The 21484-nt window shown below is 32.8% G+C and overlaps 1 protein-coding gene across 1 annotated transcript; it reads left to right on the plus strand.

The window, feature by feature from the left end:
• Positions 1 to 2006: 2006 nt before the first annotated feature.
• LOC121748094 (NAC domain-containing protein 90-like) lies at positions 2007 to 3053 on the plus strand. The gene is made up of 3 exons (XM_042142304.1): positions 2007 to 2160; positions 2391 to 2665; positions 2790 to 3053. The coding sequence occupies exons 1-3, from the start codon at positions 2007 to 2009 to the stop codon at positions 3051 to 3053; spliced, it is 693 nt and encodes a 230-aa protein (XP_041998238.1).
• The last annotated feature ends 18431 nt before the right edge of the window (positions 3054 to 21484 follow it).

A 21484-nucleotide genomic window follows, 5' to 3' on the forward strand; every position in this document is an offset into this window, starting at 1 on the left:
AATCAAAGTTAATTTATTTTTTGTGGACTATTCAAAATGAAAAACATGACTATTGGAGGGATTATTAGTAATAATCTAACAATCCCTCCAACCTATATGGATCCATCTGAATTATTATAATATAAAAATAGAAGGACCTAAAATGTGTTTTATCTTGTTTGTAATGGAATAAATAATTCTGCATATACTTAATAATAATTAAGTAACAAAATAACAGGCCAACAATATTGAAATATGGGTGCAAAAACTTCTTCAAAGAAATCATGCCCATCTACATATATATAGATGTTTTGGTTACAAGTTTGATTTCTTGGGCTTATTAGATTATGGACATTGGTTGGGCTTTATATGTTTGATATAGTTGTGGTATATAGAATTATTTGGGCTTTTTAAACCTTAGTATTAAGGATTCAATGGTGTTATATGTTTTACTCCAAATAATTTATGCATATAATTTACAAATTATTAGTATATCTTTTGGGCTTATTTTTTATTTGGTCGGATTCTCGTCTGAAAAAGTAATCTAATTACTAACTTTAAAATTAATATATCTCTTTGATTTTTATCACATGAGAAAATTAATAAAGCATCCACAATTCTTGAGCACTAAAAACTTGAGCATTGTACTATTCACATGCTCTACAAACCACCCACTAATGAACTCGACTATTTCATACATTTAGGTGGTGTTCGCTTTCCTAGATAAAATAATATCAATAGACAATCTAGGATTGATTTGTGAGATTATTTTAGTCATAGGGGGTTAGCTATGACTAATTATCCCATGATTATCCATCTAGGATTGAATTGTGGGATTGAATCTCATGAACCAAACACACTACATATTTAATCATGGATACAATCTTGCAAACCGAACGTAAGCTTATTGTACTTTGCTTGATTCCGAACCAAGGCATGCTTTTGTTTAAATCTCTATCAATTAGTAATTTGATGAGTTTGTTGGGATGCGATAGAAAATGAGCTTTAAAAGAGATAAAACAAATGAAGAGTGCAAATAATAAAGTCAATTTTCACAAGTAGTTTTTGGCAGTTTTTGTAGAATAGACATAACTCTTGCCACATGAAGTAATCTTAAGGAAGGACACTTGCTTATTCAGTCATACATAATAAACCAACTTATGTAAACCGTCAAAAGTTTTCTAGAAAATTCAAAGCACATTTGTGTGAAATTTCATAAAAAAAATACTAGTACTAATATTTATCCTATTTTGGTTTGTTTCATATTCATCCTCAACCTCCTCCATACTACACAAATTATCTTGTTTTCATATAAAGCTTATAACAAGGTACAAGGTGAATGAAACCCTGTTTTCTAAACGTAAAATGTGCCTAATTTAAAATCACAACTTATTTTAAATTTATAAACTTAATTACAATATGATTTAAAAAAGTTCTACATTATATATCTTGATGCAAAGCATGCATGAACTGGAGAATATACTTATCTTCTTAATTTGATAATCACATTCAACAAATGAACCCTCTTTGACAAGGAATTAATTAACATCAAAAGCTCAACTAAACTTTATCAAAACTTACATTAAACTAAAACAGTGAAAAATAAAAATCCCAATACTGATTTATGGTAGGGTAGAATAATAGTATATCACATTATTAATTCAAAATATATATTTTTAACTTCTTCAAAGTTACTAATACTAGCAAAAAAAGGTAAAAATGGGAAGTGAAGAATGAAAGTGGAAAGAATCAAGCTACAAATAGAGTGTACGACTGGACGCGGACGAGAATTCTTGTAGATATGTGGACAAATGGGAACACTCGTGTTTTCTAATAAAAAACTTGGAATTTTCCACCAAAACTACCTTCCACAAAAATTTAAAAAAATGAAACTCAATCACCCCCTATAAATAGAACCAAGAACTAGTCTAAAACATGCTCACTCTACTCCCTTGTCATCTTCTTCTTCTACTTCATTTCTTTGGCTACATATATTCCTTTCTAATTGATCACATTAGCATTAAAACATGGGTGATTGGCCTGTAGGTTTTAGGTTCTATCCCACAGAGGAGGAACTGCTCCTTTACTATCTTCCTAACAAGCTCAACGCCATGAATCCCGACATCGACAGAGTCATACCTCTTCTGAACATCTATGATTACAATCCATGGGAGCTTCCACGTAAATTCACTTCATATTTTTTTTCTCTTTATTATATTTTATTGTCATTAATTTGATGTTACATAACCGCCATTAAAATGAAGATCAGTTGGTATCACAAAAATATCAGTTTCTGACTTGATATCAGTAGATTTTGTGAAATAAAAAGTCAAACAACTGATATGTTTTGTGCAGCCAACTGATATTAATGAATCAACGAACTGATTACATGTTGCTATATTATCAAATAGAACATGCTGGAGAAGTGTGCCGTGGCGACAAAGAACAGTGGTTCTTCTTCACCACGTTGCAAGAAAGGGAGGCCCGGGGAGGAAGACCCAACCGCCTTACTGAGAAGGGATATTGGAAAGCTACCGGCTCGCCTTCTGATGTTTTCACTTGCCAAAATCTCCGAATCGGAAGGAAGAAAACCATGGTTTTCTACGAGGGCCGAGCTCCCCACGGATCGAAAACTACCTGGAAAATGAACGAGTATAAAGTCTATGATCATTATCCCAATCCTCAGGTCTGTTTTTAGGGTTTTATCTTAACCCTTTTTTTGGTCAAGGTTGACTAAGGTTTGAATTTGGTCGTAGGTTAATTTTATGTAAGATTTATAGGTTTTTTTATTGTTGAAATTTGTTATGCAGCTGAAGGAAGAGCTCAGCTTGTGCCGGATTTACAAGAGATCCAAGTGTGCGAGGGCGTTTGATAGGCGGCCGCAGCCGGCCGAGGCTGATGAAGCCGCGATGCAGTGCCACAGTGCTGACGTGGCATTCGCAACGAGCGATGATCAGCAGATTAATCCAACGGTGGAAGGGAGTGAATTGATGAATTGGGACATTGAAACTCAAAGTGAACCTATGTGGGATTCGGATGATTTGATGATGATACTCAAGTGGTTTGATTTGTGAAAAAAATAAATTAGTGATGGAAGATTTGAAGCAAGCTCAATATATAAGTATGAAATCCTAGGATAATTAAATTTGCTAGGTGTTGAAATAAATGTTGTCAAGATGGCTGTGTATAATCTCCAATAATCAGTATACTACATGGAGTAGTATTTATTTGTGTTTCTTATAAAGAATGTGGCACGTGCTGGTTAGTAAAATTGTAGTACTCCACATAAGTACATAAAATTGTTTATAGAATTTAATTTGTCTATTGTATTCCTATTATCAGGGATGTTTATCTAGTCTAAAATTATTAATGGGCGGATCAAAATAAACTAACAGATCTAGTAGAGTTAGGGTTGAAATTTTGTAACACGAAAGGTTTTAGCATGAATGCCCCGCAATCGAATAACCTCTGATCAAATAATGACTCAACCTGAAAAAGGTTGAGATCTCGAAAACGAGTAAGTTGGCCTGATTAACTTAATTGTTTCAATTATTTAAATGACAAACTTTACTACTATTTACATTGGAAGTTAGTATAATAAGATTATATATGTGAAAATGTATTTTGATATAATAATCGAAAGTTATAATTTCATTTTTACTGTAATGCTTAATATAAAATGTAAAGAAGAAAAAAAAGAATAGATAACGGATATTATTAAGGTAAAACACGTGTGTCATATTTCTTTTTCCGTTCTTCCACGAATAACTGTCTTATTTATATTTTACTACTTTCTAGTATTATTCATATATTATTATAAAATTTATATAAATAGTTCGACATACATTCCATCCACTTTATATGCAATTCTAAAACGCCAAGTTGTATCAATGTACGACTTTTTTTTGTATTTTGTGTATAAATGTTAGACAATAGTGTGAGTATTATGTAATCAATAACCGATAATTGCGGATGTAGGGAGTGTTACGTAAGTATATAATGAGATAACACGTAAAGAGTATAAAATTATAAACGAAAATTAACTAGTTAAAAGAATTTCCAATTTTTCCAAGCTCAATTGATTAGATGGGTTAGAGCATCCACATCCGTGCTCGTTGGCAATTTTTCCAAGCTCAATTGATTAGATGGGTTAGAGCATCCACATCCTGCCAACGAGCACGGATGTGGGCCCGGACCCATTTTTACTCCCTACTTTTAGGCAAGAGCACAATACCCACATCCGTGCTCTTCCGCAAAGACATGCTCAAGGGTCCCACCATTCTATTATTCAATTTAAATAAAAACATTTCCACAATATTAAAATGTATTAAAAATAACCGGAATAATATTACAAATTACAAAAAAAATAAAAATTACATAACTAAAATCCTAAAAATTAAAATTTTCTTCATTAAAGTCTTAAAAATTACATAATTTAAATCCTAAAAAATTAAAAATTACATAATTAAATTCATAAAATAAAAAAAAACCCACTACTTGTGGCCGAATTTCGCCCAAATTGATGATGAATGTGTGTATTTATAGATGATTTTGGGATTAAATTTTTAAAAAAAATTCAAAAAAATGGTAATAAAATCTGTATATTTTTGGGAATCCAAAAATATATATATTTTTTAATTTTAGGTATTATTTTTTATTCTTTTAAAAAAATGCCAACGGTCAATAGAAACGCGCCACGTCGCCCTGCTCGCTGGCACGGACGTGCTCTTAGCTAAGAGCAGCGCAGTGCCAGCGGCAAGAGCGCAGCGGCGGACAGCGGTGCCGTGCCGCTGGCACGGACGGACGGACAGCGGTGTGCTCTCCGCTGTGGATGCTCTTAATCCAAAATTTGAAAGTTTAAGTTTATGATTAAGAATTTTTAAACCCAAAATAATTTTACCCTGAATGACTCGTAAGCTAGCTTCACAATCCGATAAGAATGCAATTGTGGCTATAATCTAAAAAAATATCTTTATTTTCATTACTTTTAGTTATAATATATACTTTGATGATTTTATGTTCAAAATATATTTGATGTAAAAGATAAGATTATTATTATATTCAAATTAATTCAATTACGATCTCACAATTTATAAATTAAATTCAATACTTTTAAGTACTTTAAATATATCATCCTTTTAAATTCAATAGTTTTAAGTACTTTAAATATATCATCCTTACTGTTGGAAAGAAATAAAAAAGAGATCAAATCACAATGGAATAATTCAAGGAGATAAGAAATTGATATGGTAATTGGTAATTACCGTGTAATAGGCAATTAGAATTAGGGTAAATCTTTACCTTATTTTGTATAGTCCATACCCTATATAAAGGGATGTATACAATGAAATAAATTAAGTTGAATAAGAATTAAACCTTTTAACATGGTATCAAAATCATCATAGCCCAAACATATACCTTTCGACCTAAGGCCAGAATCAAGACATGGCAGAAGAAGAAACCGAAACCAAACCCAAACTCTCAGACGATCATAAACTGAGAGTAAGCAAGAATGTTACTGTCGCCGTAAAGCTTAACGGAACAAATTATTCGTTATGGGCACGGCTGATGAAGATTCAGATTGGAAGTAGGAGGGTACTCCGGCACATCAACGACAATCCACCACCACCAGAACCAGGGGCGGCCGATTACACGGAGTGGGAGGAGACAGACTTAATCGTCTTCTCATGGATTCTGGACAATATCGGGCTGATATTGTTATCGATTTTGTCCACCATCAAATGGCACAAGCACTATGGAAGAGCTTAGCCGTAACGTTCGAGAGCACGTCCGGCCCCTTCCTGCTATTTGATCTGGAAGAAAAAGCAGAGAACGTTAAACAAGGGGAACAAAGCCTTGAGACATATTGGCGTCACTTACATGGAACATGGATTAATGTAGATCGAAGCCAAGAACAGCCAGTCACGTGTTGTGACAAAGGAGTAGGACAATTCCGGTGATACATTGAAATACGGCGATTGTTCAAATTTCTGACCGGTCTCAACCCAAGATATGACCAGATTAAGCGAGAAGTCCTCAAAGATCGACCATGACCCTCAGCGGAGGTCGCGTAGGCTAGATAAAGAGGGAAGTCGCACGACTGAAAATCATGCCGGCAACCACCATCGAACCACCCGGCGCAACCAACGAAACAATATCATCATCGGGCAGTATCGGGCTCGGATTTGCAGTCTGAAATCAACAACAGAGTGGACTGCCACCTCATCGGATCGGAACACCAACCGCCCCAAATTGCCGGCCATTCAAGCAAGATAAATCGAAACTTTGGTGCTCTCATTGTGGAAAACACAAACACACCAAGTAATCGTGTTTCCTTCTCGTCGGATTCCCGGAATGGTGGGACGAAAATAAAAAAGCCAAGGTGAAATTGGCGATTGGTATAACCGAAGGTGGAGGAGGCTTATTTCCGACGACTGGAGCGGGAAACCAGGATGTCGCCGACGCTCACGGACGACATGAGAACAGGGGCGGAGTGATTAGGGAGGTGGCAGTCGCCGAATTCAGGAGAGGCGGCGGGACTTTTGGAGGTAAAGGGTTAGGGTTTTTTAATCCTAACCCTATTTTGTTTTTTGCAAATAAGTCCTCCAAGTCTGTGAATTCCCGGATTTTACCCATGACATGCCTACAAGTTTTGGTTTATCACACAATGTACCTCATGATGAAACTAGGGCTGGCAAGTCGTGCGGATTGGGTCGTTATCGGGTCAACCTGATAATGACTCAACCCAATAAGGCCTAACCTGAACCCGACCTGTTAAGGAAACTGTAAATCCGAACACGAACCCGACCTGCTACCTTCAAATCCGAACACGACCCGCACCCGACACGAACCCGTTATCGACACGATATAATATGGGTTGACACGACACGATAACAACCCGAACCTGATATTACACGATTAAAACCTAATATTACACGATTAAACCTTAATTTTTAACCTAATTTACACAATTAAAATTCGTTTTATACTATTTAAACCTAATTTATAAGAAATTAAAACATTAAAGTAATATATATTTTTTTAAATAATAATAAAAATAATAATATTATTTCTTAATGGGTTACCCGTATCCGACCCGCATCCGACCCGAACCCAACCCGAAATTATCGGGTTCTTAATGGGTCAACCCGATAAGGACACAGATCCAATAAGACTTGACCCCAACCCAATAATTTCATGCGGATTCGTGTCGGATTATCGTGTCGTGTCGAAAATTGCCAGCCCTAGATGAAACTAATATGCAATTGAGGTCTTTAGGAGTTAAAAATGTGAAAAATGACCCCACAATTTCAGAAAAATCCTTTGTTATCCCTAATTACTTTGCACCCCTTGAAAACGCCCATATTGTGTGCATGACCCAAAAATTACAAGGTAATACTGAAAGTGGGTGGATCTTTGATTGTGGGGCCACAGATACCATGACTTATAATATGGGAGATTTCTCTACTTTTAATGAAGCAACTAAGAGCCAAATTCAGACTGCTGATGGGGAATTGACTTCTATAAATAGAAGTGGAACTATTGAAATATCTCCGAATCTGAAACTCACGAATTGTCTTTATGTGTCCAAACTGTCTCACAAACTAATGTCTATCAGTCACGTGACTAAGGAGCTTAATTGTACTCTGCTGATGCATCCGAACTTCTGTGTTTTACAGGATATCAGGACGAGGAGGATAATTGGATGTGGCACTGAGTGTCATGGCCTCTATTATGTGGATGAGATAGCTCACCAAGGTGGCGCCGCGATGCTTGCTCACGGATCTGCTGATAGAGAAGCTTGGTTGTGGCACCGAAGAATGGGTCATCCTTCTGCGGGTTATTTTAAATGACTTTTTCCAAAAATTTTCCATCTTAAAGACATTTCTTGTGAGTCATGTGTTTTGGCTAAGATTCATAGACAGTCTTTTAAATCCAGTAATACGCGTATTAAAGATATTTTTTCCCTCGTTCATGCTGACGTGTGGTGCCCTGCGCCTATTACTGGTGATCATGGTTTTAAATATTTTCTCCTCTTTGTTGATGATTGCACTAGAATGACTTGGGTATATTTTTTGCGAAATAAATCTGAAGTTTTTGAAAAATTTATCTTTTTTTAAAATGATTCAGACACAATTTCACAAAACTATCTCAGTTCTTAGGTCGGATAATGGTAGGAAATTTGTCAATAAGGACATGGAAGACTTTTTTAAGACACAAGGGTTAATTCACCAAATCATATGCCCTTATACACCGGAACAGAATAGGGTAATTGAGAGAAAAAATAGAATTCTTCTTGAAATAACTCCAGCTTTGTTTTTTGACTCAAACGTCCCAAAATTTCTTTGGCCCAAAGCTGTTGCTACCTCAGTATATCTTGTTAATCGTCTTCCTACAAAAATACTTGACATGAGAACACCCCTTTAAGTTCTTTCAAAATTGACAAAAGTTCTTGAACCTCTCACTCTTCCGCGTAAAATTTTTGGATGCTCTGTCTATGTGCATATTCCGAAACACGAGCGAACAAAATTTTCTGCATGTGCCGTGAAATGTGTCTTTCTTGGATATGGAATTAATCAGAAGAGGTCTCGATGCTATGATCCGTCATCTAGGAAAATAATCACCACTATGAACTGTAACTTTCTTGAATGTGAATATTTCTATCAAACCCAACTTAAAGGTCAGGGGGAGAGTAGGAATAGCCTAAGGGATATGAATATTGTTGGACCTCCAACTTGGTTGGTGCCTCAACCAAGCAACTCAGGGGCGGAACTAACAGAACAAGCTAGTGCCATCGCCGAGCAGGTCACATCTACTATAGACCCTCTCAGTCAACCACGCCTCAGTCTAATTCTCCTCCAGTGATATCTGAGGTAAATCCTGAACCTGATCCTGAAAGTACAGTTATTACTTCTGAAAATTCTGGTATAGATGAAGTCACCGCTATGGATGGGGATACCGGTAGATACATTCTTCCCCAACGTAGCACTCGAGGGATTCCACCCAAGAGGTATAGTCCGGAGAAGATAGGGGCTAAAAGCAGATACTCAGTGGCTAATCTTGCTAAAGCCAATCTCACAGAAATGGCTAGAGCATTCACAACCGCTCTGTATGAAGAAGAAGAGATCCCTCAAACTGCTGAAGAGGCTATGAAAGTGCCTCATTGGAAAAAGGTGATGATGGTAGAAATGAATGCACTAATGAAAAGCAAGACATGAGAAGTATGTGTGAAACCAGAAGGTGTGCTAGCCGTGGGTTGCAGGTGGGTCTTCACCATAAAAAGGAGACCAGATGGGTCGATTGAGCGATATAAGGCAAGGTTGGTAGCAAAGGGGTACACTCAGACATATGGAGTCGATTATGCCGAGACTTTCTCACCAGTTGCCAAGATGAACACAATCAGGGTTCTCTTCTCTATTGCGGCCAACAAGGAGTGGCCTTTACACCAGTTTGATGCTACTAATGTCTTCCTACATGGTGAACTTTCAAAACCAATCTATATGGAGGTCCCACCAGGTTTCTCTGAAGACTTTGAAGGTGGGAAAGTATGCAAGCTCAAGAAGACGTTGTATGGGTTGAAGCAGTCGACTCAAGCTTGGTTTGGGAGATTTACCGAGGTAATGAAGAAGAATGGGTATCGACAGAGTAATTCTGACCACACTCTATTTCTGAAGAAAAGGGAAGAAAAAATCACATGTCTTATCATCTATGTAGATGACATGATTCTTATTGGCGACGACGAAGAAGAAATCAAGCAGCTAAGACAGAATCTATTTTCAGAGTTTGAGATGAAGGACCTTGGACTACTAAAGTATTTTCTGTGGATAGAAGTATTGAGGTCCCAAAAGAGAATTTTCATTAATCAGAGGAAGTACGTTCTTGACTTGTTGGCAGAGACTGGAATGTTGGACTGCAAGCCAGCATATACTCCTATGGCTCAAAACCATGACTTGCAGATAGTAGAAGGAGCAGAACCCACTCATCGTGCAAGATACCAAAGTTTAGTTGGGAAGTTGATATACTAGTCCCATACTAGACCTGGCATAGCCTATGCAGCTGCCTCAAGCAGCCCATTGGGAAGCAACACTACGGATCGTTCGATATCTAAAGGGAACACCCTGACATGGAGTAATGTTCAAAAAGCATGGACAGATGAACATATACGGATACACAGATGCTGATTGGGCGGGAAATCCGAATGATCGAAAATCAACTGCAGGGTACTTTACATTTGTTGGCGGCAATCTAGTCACCTGGCGAAGTAAAAAACAAAAGGTGATAGCTTTGTCAAGTGCTGAGGCAGAATTTCGAGAGATCAAAAGTGGATTAACTGAGATCCTCTGGCTAAAAAGGCTAATGACCGAGTTGGAGTTGATGTCCCCCGGACCCTGCAAACTGTTCTGCGACAATAAGGCAGCCATCAGTATATCTGAGAACCCAGTGCAGCATGATCGGACAAAACATGTTGAAGTAGATCTACACTTCATCAAAGATAATATAGAGGCGAAGGTCGTGGAACTACCATTTGTCAGATCCGAAGACCAACTAGCTGATATTCTCACCAAGGCTGTGGACTCAAGAAGTTTCCATGAAGTATTGGGCAAGTTAAGTATGGACGATCCCCTTATTTAACTTGAGGGAGAGTGTTGGAAAGAAATAAAAAAAGAGATCAAATCACAAGGGAATAATTTAAGGAGATATGAAATTGATATGGTAATTGGTAATTAACGTGTAATAGGTAATTAGAATTAGGGTAAATCTTTACCTTATTTTGTATAATCCAGACCCCTATATAAATGGATGTATACAATGAAATAAATTAAGTTGAATAAGAATTAAACCTTTCAACAATTACCATGACAGTTTGTATATATTTTCTGATTTTCGTGTAAATGAAACTTAAATAACGATGAAATTCATCTCTTGGGACATTTCTAGGCGTTATAAGCTTAAATATTCTAGCTCATGGTCAACTGTTGAACCATTCATGGCGATGAATTGATTATTTTGATTCTCTTTCATTTTTTGCCTTTAACTCCCTCAATTCACTTGAACCTTAACAGAATTTACACAAAGATTCCAAATTTTGACTTAATATGAAATTAAAAAATGTCGAAATTTTATTCAATATGTCATTGTCGACTTACGAAGAAAAAGAAAAGTCTCGTTATTGATAATTTCTACATGGACAGCGACCTTCGGAAGACTTGGAAATAGAACATAATGTATAAAATACTCACACGTTTCTTATAATTGTGAATGAATTTAGAAACTCAAGATTGGTAATTGATAATTGATTCTTTGAGAAGGTGCAATCTTCTTCACTATACTCAAACCATGCAAACTTACAATGCAAACAATGTTTGTTGCTTGTTGTGTTGTTTGGTTTTTGTTTCTTTTCTGATTTTTGTTTTGCTAGGATATATATCTCTTATCTTAGTTGTTTTGGTTTTATTTTTTAGAGGGAACATCTTTTTTGGTCCACGAACTTTGCCAAAGTATCATTTTAGGTCCGTGAACTTTGAGTTAGTATCATTTGAGGTACTTTTTACTATTTTCAAGTTTTTTTGGACGAAAATACCCTCAATACCTTAAAGTGTATATATTTTAATAAATTTATCATATACTCATATTTTTTTATAAATATCTTTACAATATATTTTTGACAATTTTCTAAATATAATTTGACCTTAAATATTATCACTTAATTTTGTGACATGCAAGTAAAATTGCTTCTTCAATTTTTTATATTAATTTTTTTTTAAAATTGAATAAAGAACTTTTCTTTAATAATAAAAAATTGAATAAAGATCTTTTTATAAATATCTTTACAATATATTTTTGACAAATTTTCTAAATATTATTTGACTTTCAATATTATCATTTAATTTTGTGACATGCAAGAAAAGATCTTTATTCAATTTTTTATTATTAAAGAAAAGTTCTTTGTTCAATTTAAAAAAAATTAATATAAAAAATTGAAGAAGCAATTTTACTTGCATGTCACAAAATTAAGTGATAATATTTAAGGTCAAATTATATTTAGAAAATTTGTCAAAAATATATTGTAAAGATATTTATAAAGAAATATGAGTATATGATAAATTTATTAAAAATATATACACTTTAAGGTATTGAGGGTATTTTCGTCCAAAAAAATTTGGAAATAGTAAAAAGTACCTCAAATGATACTAACTCAAAGTTCACGGACCTAAAATGATATTTTCAAAGTTCATGGACCTAAAATGATACTTTAGCAAAGTTCGTGGACCAAAAAAGATGTTCCCTCTATTTTTTAATGTGTTCTGACCGTTGCTAAATAAGATGGTCAGAGCCTTTTTTTATGTATTGAAAAAGGATTCAAATATTACAGCCTTCCTCCCCGAACAACAAAAACAAATACACAAAGATCCCGTGGAGTTCAATATGTTCGACAAGATAGAATATAACAACAATAAGCCAAAGTAGACTTTATCTAAACTCTATAGCAAAGTTAGGAACCGAACGGAACCAAAAGGGATAAACTCTATAGCTTCAATCTTACATGCCATAAACACAATGAGACGTAATTTAGTTGGTAAAATATTCCGAGTAACCTAGGTGCTTGAAAATATTTGCTTGGTAAAATCCTTTTATTTCGTAGTGTTTTGAGTCATCATAAGAGGTTAATAAAGAAATTGTTGATTCTCTTTTTAAAATCTTAATTATGGGCCATAGAATTATCAAACGATCCATTTGTAGTTGTATAGTTTTAAACCTTAGCCCATTAAAATATAAACAGTGTAAAATGTATAATAATGGGCTGAATCACCTTGATTCCTATGACTGGTCCAGCCCAATATATTTTGGGGAATATAGGTTATATGAATAAAAAATATTAAACCTATTTTATATCATTGCTGTTGAATTTATTCCGATGAAAAGCTTATTGCATTTACGAAACACTTTGCTGAATTTTATTCATTTATAGAAATGTTATGGTACCAAAATAAAGTTGTTTAATGGTAAAAAAAAATATAAGTACTATGTAAAATCTCTTTATGGTTAAAAAAGATAACTTCCATATGAATACTTCAGATCCAATTAAATCCATAAATTTGTTTGGTAGAATATACTCAAATCCAATAAATTATACTCCTACTTGAATGAGTGTGAAACAGTGGTAGTATATCTTAATGTTGATATGGTTGGTAGTTTTCAATTTTAATTAATATTTTATTTTCTCGATGCAAATTAAAAGTGCACTATTTATGATTTTTTTGCATAAAGTGTATGCAGTAGTCAGAGTATATATATAACTCTATATTATGTTGTCTGACCAAGACAACTCACGTCTGTATAAGCTTAAATGTAGGTCTGCTTATTCTTCTGATTATTATAGAATGGAATACAGTTCAAAAATCTGGATATTAAAGAATGAAATATAGTTCGAATATTTACATGCGCGCATACGACAAAACATTGACACCATACAATGTTTGACATTTCTTTCCGTATAATAAATGTTGTGTCACTTGTAACAATGTTTCAGAGACTTTCGTACAGTTGTAATAATCGGATTTTCGATTTGAGGTACGACAAAAAATTATAGCGACTTAATGCCGCGAAATCTTAGTAATTGTGAGAAGAAAGAAGGCTATCATTTATACAGAGCCAGGAATTTATATTGAGGAGGCAAAAATATGTATAAAGAAATTTTAGCAATTTAAGATGGGGTATTTAGTGAGAGATTATGTGTATAATTTTATAATAATTAATTAATTACGTACTATAATATATATGTGTGTGTTTGGGACAAAATGACATTTTTTTAGTTATATTCATCAATATTCCTAAAGTGGAAGCTATACAAATGGATAGCTTATGACTTGTAAGTCCAATATTGACTGTAAAGTATTAGTATTATCAATTATGCAAAGCAATCAATTCCAAAACAAATTTGCCACTTATTGCATCTCACTGTATCTCGACTCCTCTGACCATTCATATTCATAATTCAACCTTTTCAAATTCACTTATGATTCAAAATTCCTATTTAATTATACCATTAGTTGGAAACTATTCAGCATCCTTTATTATTCATAATTAATTAAATAATTAAAATAATATAGACTAATCTATTTTATAGTAATAAACAATAAATTAATAATGCATATATAAAACAGTAATGTAGAATTTCATTTCAAGAGTTAACTATTGACATAATAATATACCAAAGTTTTGTCATAGACGTCAGAAACAAACATAAATGTTCTTCCAAAACCATTAATCTATAATATGATTAAATTAAGTGGAAACATGAATGATTGCATCACGGATATGTAATGCATGGTTTAATTTTTTTAATGAATTGAAACATTATAAGAGTTTGGAACGTCATTTCAACCACCAACCTTATTTAGGTATTTGCTGGCTCATGGGCCTCAAGAATTACAGCTAAGCTATCTTAGCTAGAAGTCACAAATTTAATCCATTAATAAATGAAGAAAACAATTTATTTTTTGATAAAAATGAAATACTCAAGCCAAAAAACAGTGACCAAAGAGTTAATGATACAAAGCAAAAGTTCATACAAAAAGAAAAAAAAAGAAAAAATCATAGTAATCAAAAGCCTGAAACAAGAGATCGCTGATTAAGAGGTTGATAAAAAAAATCAGGACAACAACTATGAGAAAAAAAAACAATGACAAATAACACCATCTTTATTAGATTCTTTTTATTTAGACATTTAATTACAATACCATTTAAGTTTTGACAATTACTCCACCTTCTTATAACTTACTAGTTTAAATCCAAAATTGGTTAAACATGAGTCCACTTCAAGAGAAACTATTTACGAAAGGGAGAAGAGGTGAGATAAAAAAACATAGCTATTTGTTATGAATGGATTAAGGAATCACTAAAAAACTTATATATGTTAAGGACACAAAAATTTAGATGGTATTACTAGCGTTTGAATTTTTTAAAAATAACTATAATTAAGGACGAAAAAAAACATCCCTAAATTGAGGACAAATTATCATAAACTTTTACACTTAATGAAACTTCAATTTGTGTCCTCGAATTTTAGTTGAGACACCAACAATGAATACTTTATGAAGCGTTGATGATATAGTTAGACACACAAATTAACGTTTTTAATAGCATTAAAAAAGAGCTTTAGCCGTTTCTTTTTTGTAGTGAATACAATATTCTCAATTTTGTTAGTGAGGTTTACAATGTTACCATGAAAACTTATAAAAGTTGTGACGCAATTTCGACGTTTAAAAGTTATGTGAAAGTACATATATGTTTGTTTGTTACAATTATTATAAAGATTAAATGAAGTAAAAATGGAAGAGTTAACTCTTGATGGTGGAAACTGAAAAGTGGCTCTCCACAAAAGCAGCAGTACTAATAATTTAACAACACGCATTCATTAAATTTGATATATGAAGAAAGCACTAATATTGCACTATATATCTTTTGACAAATATTTGTAGATTCTCCACTACAATTCCAAGTTATATACAAACAAAGATAAAGTGATTTATGTGACAAATGTGGAAACATGTATTTAGGGGAAGCCTACCATGTTAATATTATATGTATATGTTTAAAAAAAGTTGTGAACACGACATTTGTCATGTCCAAACTTGATTTCATCGATATTTTCATGTTACAATCTTTTTGCATTTTATCAATTTATATAGTATATTTTTATATATAAAAATGTATAGAAATTCATAAGATTATATCCTAAATAAATTGGTGATAGAAGAAAGTATCTCATATACTTATAATATAATGTTTGTAATTCTCTCTATCCATCAATATGAGATATTAAAATATTTGTTACATATTATATTTTTTTTATTATATTCTTTTTAGATTTCTATTATTGCGTCAATATTTTTTTATTTTAGGTAAGCAACAAGTTTCAAGGCTTCCTATATTGCGTCATTCGGCAGCAACTTGAGACTTTAACTGTGAAAATGATTAACTAATTTAGCAGATAAAGTCGAAAGATCGTCGTACTAGAAATCAAATGACTAGCCAAATATGTTTTATACCTTTCCTTTAATACAATGCATTGTGCATATAAATATGGACAAAAATAAAATTTATCTTGGTATCTTTTCATCTATGCATACCTCACTTGGATATGAATTTCATTTCGATCCACTATACCAAAATTTGTTGAAATGCTTTTTTGTTGTGGTGCTATAGATTGACAACAATGCATGTCTCTTTGGATGCTACATCACAAATGGAGTGTATATGTGATTGAGCCAATTATTCAACGCGAGAATCTAAAGTGGGCACCTTACATAGCCTTGGGCATGCCATTTTGCTAACCTTCAATTTCACTTGAATACATATATATAATAACATGGGAAAAAGACAGATAACCTACATTATTCTGTATAGGGTTGTGATCAATTGAGATTTTTTAGTCTAATTGAGATGCATTATCAGCCACTCATTTTTATTAAATGAGTGGTCCAGAATTTGCCACATGGGAAATATTTTTAGATTAATTAATTGTGAAAGGGCAGAATGGTAATTTCATGGTACATTTTATTCAATAAATAATTTTTTTTTTACTTTTTTAAAAAAAATTTTGTCAACTACATATACAATTCATGTCAACTACACATATAATGTCAACTATGTGTACAATTCATGTCAACTACACACATATAATGTCAACTATGTGTACAATCCATGTCAACTACATATACAATTAATGTCAACTACACACATATAATGTCAACTATACACATATAATGTCAACTATAAATTGTTGACATTTGATGTGCATGCTATTGACGATAATACCCCCGAGTTGACATAATCTACTTGCAGTTGACATTTCGAAAATGTTGTGGATGAGTGGCTGAAAATGCATATCAACTCTCAATTAAGCTAAAAAATCTCAACCTAACATGACCCTAAATATATAAAAAAACATTATTTGAAACCCTAAATAAGATCGGTTCTATATAAAATGTTTTAATTAAGAATTATTTATTAAACATTAAGTTTTTATTTATTTAATAAAAAATGTCATATGTCCATTTTACAGTATTGGTTCAATACTAATCAATTCATTTTATTTTATTCAAAAAAGGATATTAATTTCGTCGAGTAATATTAATTTCTAAAACTTTGGTCATTAATTAATCTAAGTTAGTTTATACAAGTAAAGTAAATAGTAATAATTAGGTTTATATCTTTTACTTCCATTTTTAACTTTATCAACTTGACATAACTCTTCATCACAATATGGCGATGATTTGCATACATACCGAATTATAGTACAAAACTTAACTTGTGTAAATTGTTCGGCCAAATCTGTATCTACTATCTAGGCGAGGAAATATCCCTTTATTCTGCTAACAATTTCTTATAAAATTTCAGCAGCCCATAAAATAATTAATTAATTTGTGTCTAATTTAAAATGTTCCACCTAATTACAAAATCAACCATTCAAATATGTAACTAAAATATAGAAATTTCAAAAGTGTGTTGTGCTAGTGTATCAGTGACTTGTCACAATTAAGTAACAAAGATGTAGATTTTTTTGAAGTGGGTGGTGCTATAGTCCATCAATGAGTACATACTCATTTATGTCACATAAGATCTCTTTCATATTTAATTATAAATTTTAAAAACATTATATTGAATTAACATATTTGAGAATTTGGAATTTTTTCTTGTATTATAATAAAAATAATTTAGTTGCTTGCAAATACACAGATTTTTTTCTAATTTGGATTATAACTAACTTGATCATCTTGATAAATACATGGATTTTAATAATTTTTTTTAATTTGGTATAGTCCAAATTTCTCCGGAGATTATTGAAAACATCAAATGTATCTTGGAATGCTCCCTTGATTATAGCTTTCTAATGTCACCTAAAGTAATCAAAATTGGATTGAAGTCCTTCAATTTATATACCTATCATTCGAATAGTATCAATTCAAATCTATATAAATATGAAATAAAATTTATATACCTATTATTTTTTCCTTTTAACTTTTTTGTTTGTTTAAATTTGTATACTTTTCTACAATTGACTTCTTCAAATATAATGAATCTCGGTAAATCCAGTTAAAACTATGTTTTAAGATTTTAAAAGTAAGCTAGGCACTATATGACTCTTCAAGAAGCCAACAACGTGGATAGAATTTTAATCTTCAGAGAGCAAAAATAATAATAGTAAAAGGACTAATTTTTTTTTCTTTGACAATGTTAGGCCACTAGTGACTGGCTTTAATTAAAACAAAAAGATTATTACTACTAAGTGAAAACAAATTAATACTATAATTATATCACTTTATCAACCTAGACTATTGTAGATTTGTCATCTAGAAAAGAGGTGCGTGTTTCTTTTCCACCTATTAAAGTATGCCACGTTTTTTGTCATCCATAGTAAAAAATTAATTCAATTGTTAATTGCTTCGTAAATAATCTATTGTCACGTTTTTTTTTTTCTTTTCGTACTTCTTTTTGAGATTATTCATTACTACTGTTTCAAAAGTGGAAAGGCTCTCAATTGTGTTTCTATACTAGGAAAGTCAAAAATGGCAAGTGGCTTTTTTAGTCTCAAATCTAAAAATATCAAGTATCATAATGATAATTGGATTTTAAAACAATTACTCCCTCCGTTAATTTGACCCAGTTTTCCATTTTATGGCGTCCCACATAATTTTCCACATTTCACTTTTACCATTTTTGATAGTGAACTTCACATTCCACTAACTCATTCCTACTCACATTTAATTATAAAACTAATATATAAAAGTAGGACCCACATTCCACTAACTTTTTCAACTCACTTTTCATTATATTTCTTAAAACCCGTACCCGGTCAAAGTGTCCCAAATTATGTGGGACGTAGGGAGTATATTTCAAGAATACATTTTTTTATTCTTGGCCCACTCTTCATTTTATTACTCCTTATTATCTACTTGGGGCAAGAAAGAAACAAAAAGTATAAAATTGGATTAGTAGAGTTATTGAATTGTTCCTTAAAAAAGTTATTGAATTGTCAAATATTGAACTTTTTAGATATCTAGCTAGTATTCACAAGGTTTTAAAAAAAGAGTTAAAAATATTGCGTCGTACATAGATGGAATCAGTTACACCATATCAATGTATATAGACAAATTTGACACTTCACTGAGCATCCACATCTGTGCTCTTGTCAAAGAGCACAGATGTGGGCCCAGATCCACTTTTATTATTTTTTTACTTCCTGCTCTTAGGCAAGAGCACAACACTTACACCCATGCTCTTCTGCAAGGACAAGCTCAAGGGTCACACCATTCTATTATTCAATTTAAATAAAAATATTTCCACAATATTAAAATGCATTAAAAATATCTGGAATACTATTACAAATTACAAAAAAATAAAAATTACATAATTAAAATACTAAAAATTAAAAATTACATAATTAAAATACTAAAATTTAAAATTACATAATTAAAATCCTAAAAAATAAAAAATACTTAATTAAATGCTAAAAAAATACCACCGTAGAAGACTATACCTCTGGTCATATGCCCAATGTTCTTCGGAGACCCCGTATCATTGTCAAATGTGAATCAAGTTGCTCGGGGGTCATATTTGACCTATCGGCCAAATTGAGTTCGGCCAAAAGGGTCCACAACGAGATGGTGGGGGGTTGAGGTGGCACAAAGAGAGCGGGAGCGGGGGCGGATGGAGTCGCGGCGCGACGGCGGTTGGTCGTCGCCTTCTTCCTTCCTTGCGGCCGGCGTTGGGAACTGCTCCGGCCGGCGTCGGATAGGGATACCGACCTCGACTGTTTGCTGGAGGAGTTGGAGGAGGATGATACGCCTCCCCTATACTTCGGATGCACATGCACCTCCTGCCAAGCGCTGAGTTACTTGAACGGTTTGTAATTTATGGATTGGTAGGTCGCCAAGGCGGCACTGAAACGAAAATATTTTTTTATTTATTGGGAAGTGGGATTTTTTTTATTTAATTCGGATTTTTTAAATTAAATCCGATTTTTTTTAAAAAAAAATTCCAACAGCATTGCCGTTGGCCAATCAGGCACCGCCACGTCAGCTGCTCAGCGGCACGAACGTGCTCGATGCATCGAGCAGCGCCGTGCCAGCGGCGAGCAGGGGTCAGCCGTGCCAGCAGCACGGACGCCGTCCTTGCCAGCGAGCACAGCTGCGGAGGCTCCAAGAATCTTTTGGTACTTTAATTTGTTACTTGAGTTAGGCTTCTTTGTCAATAGAGTTGACATGAATCAATCAACCAAAATATTCAAGATAGATTTTATGATGGGTGTGAATAAATTATTTATGTTATCTTTAATGTATATATTGTTATGATTATACCATACTGTCATTCAATTTATTTGGTGGGTGCAAAATTAGTCTTCCGTACGTGGCAATTTTTGTCAGGTATGTATTAATGAATTTGAGAAAATTAAGAATCAATAAATTGATCATGAACAGCCAAATAAAATAATGTACACGTGGTTTTCGAACGTTGGAGAAAACCAATGATAAGCATTCCAAAAATTAATTTCGATTGAGTTTAAAAAATTGAAAACAATTTTCTCTTAAAATATTAATAATTATAGCTAGATTTTGTTTTACATTTTCCTATTCCCTTAAATCTTGAACATGTCACAGTCTCGATATATCTAATAAAATTACATGTATTGCCTACCACCCACGATATATTTATGTTTGATTTCCAACTATAAAGTAGGAGTATAAATAGATCTCTAATATTAGTAGAATTTTAATTTGGAATTTTCTTCATTCTGTTTATACTAGTAGTATTATTTTATTTCATTATTTTCTTGACCAATTTTTATGATAGCAGAAATTTCATAGATTTGTTTACGGCGGCACGCGACCGGTTGTGATTTTTCTTTTTCTATTTCTTCTTAAATGTTATTTCAAGGAATCCAATTTGAATTAATAGGTCACATAAACTATTGAAAAAGGCAAAATATATAGTACATCAGTTTTAATTATATATCCATGAAATTGAACCGGGATTAAAAACCCAAAAGCATGGTTCGATTTAATTAGACTTATATAGAAATATTTTTTGTATATTAGATTTAGGTAATTTGATTGTTGTTTAACCTAATCACTATGACCAAACTGAATTTATTTTATTTTAGAAGTTCAAAAATATAATTTTATTACCATGATATTAACATGATACAAAACTAAATTTCTAAAACAATATACAAAAGTGAATTTGTTTTACTCCATTTTAGAAGCAAAATATTTTAACTTTAGCAAACTGTTGAGAAAAAAAAAGAGAGAGAGAACCGTCCCTAAATTTCTACTTTTATTATAAGTCATGTCTTTTGTCTTTTTTTAAAAAAAAATCCAAAATGTTGCTCCTATCTTATTAATTTACGAGATTTAATAATTTAACTTTTTAATTACAATCATAGTCATAATTCCTGCACATATACATATATTCTCCTAATTCTTTCACTAGAAATAGCTTG

The sequence above is a fragment of the Salvia splendens genome, chromosome 9 (assembly GCF_004379255.2).
Source record: "Salvia splendens isolate huo1 chromosome 9, SspV2, whole genome shotgun sequence".
Classification (NCBI taxonomy): Eukaryota; Viridiplantae; Streptophyta; class Magnoliopsida; order Lamiales; family Lamiaceae; genus Salvia; species Salvia splendens.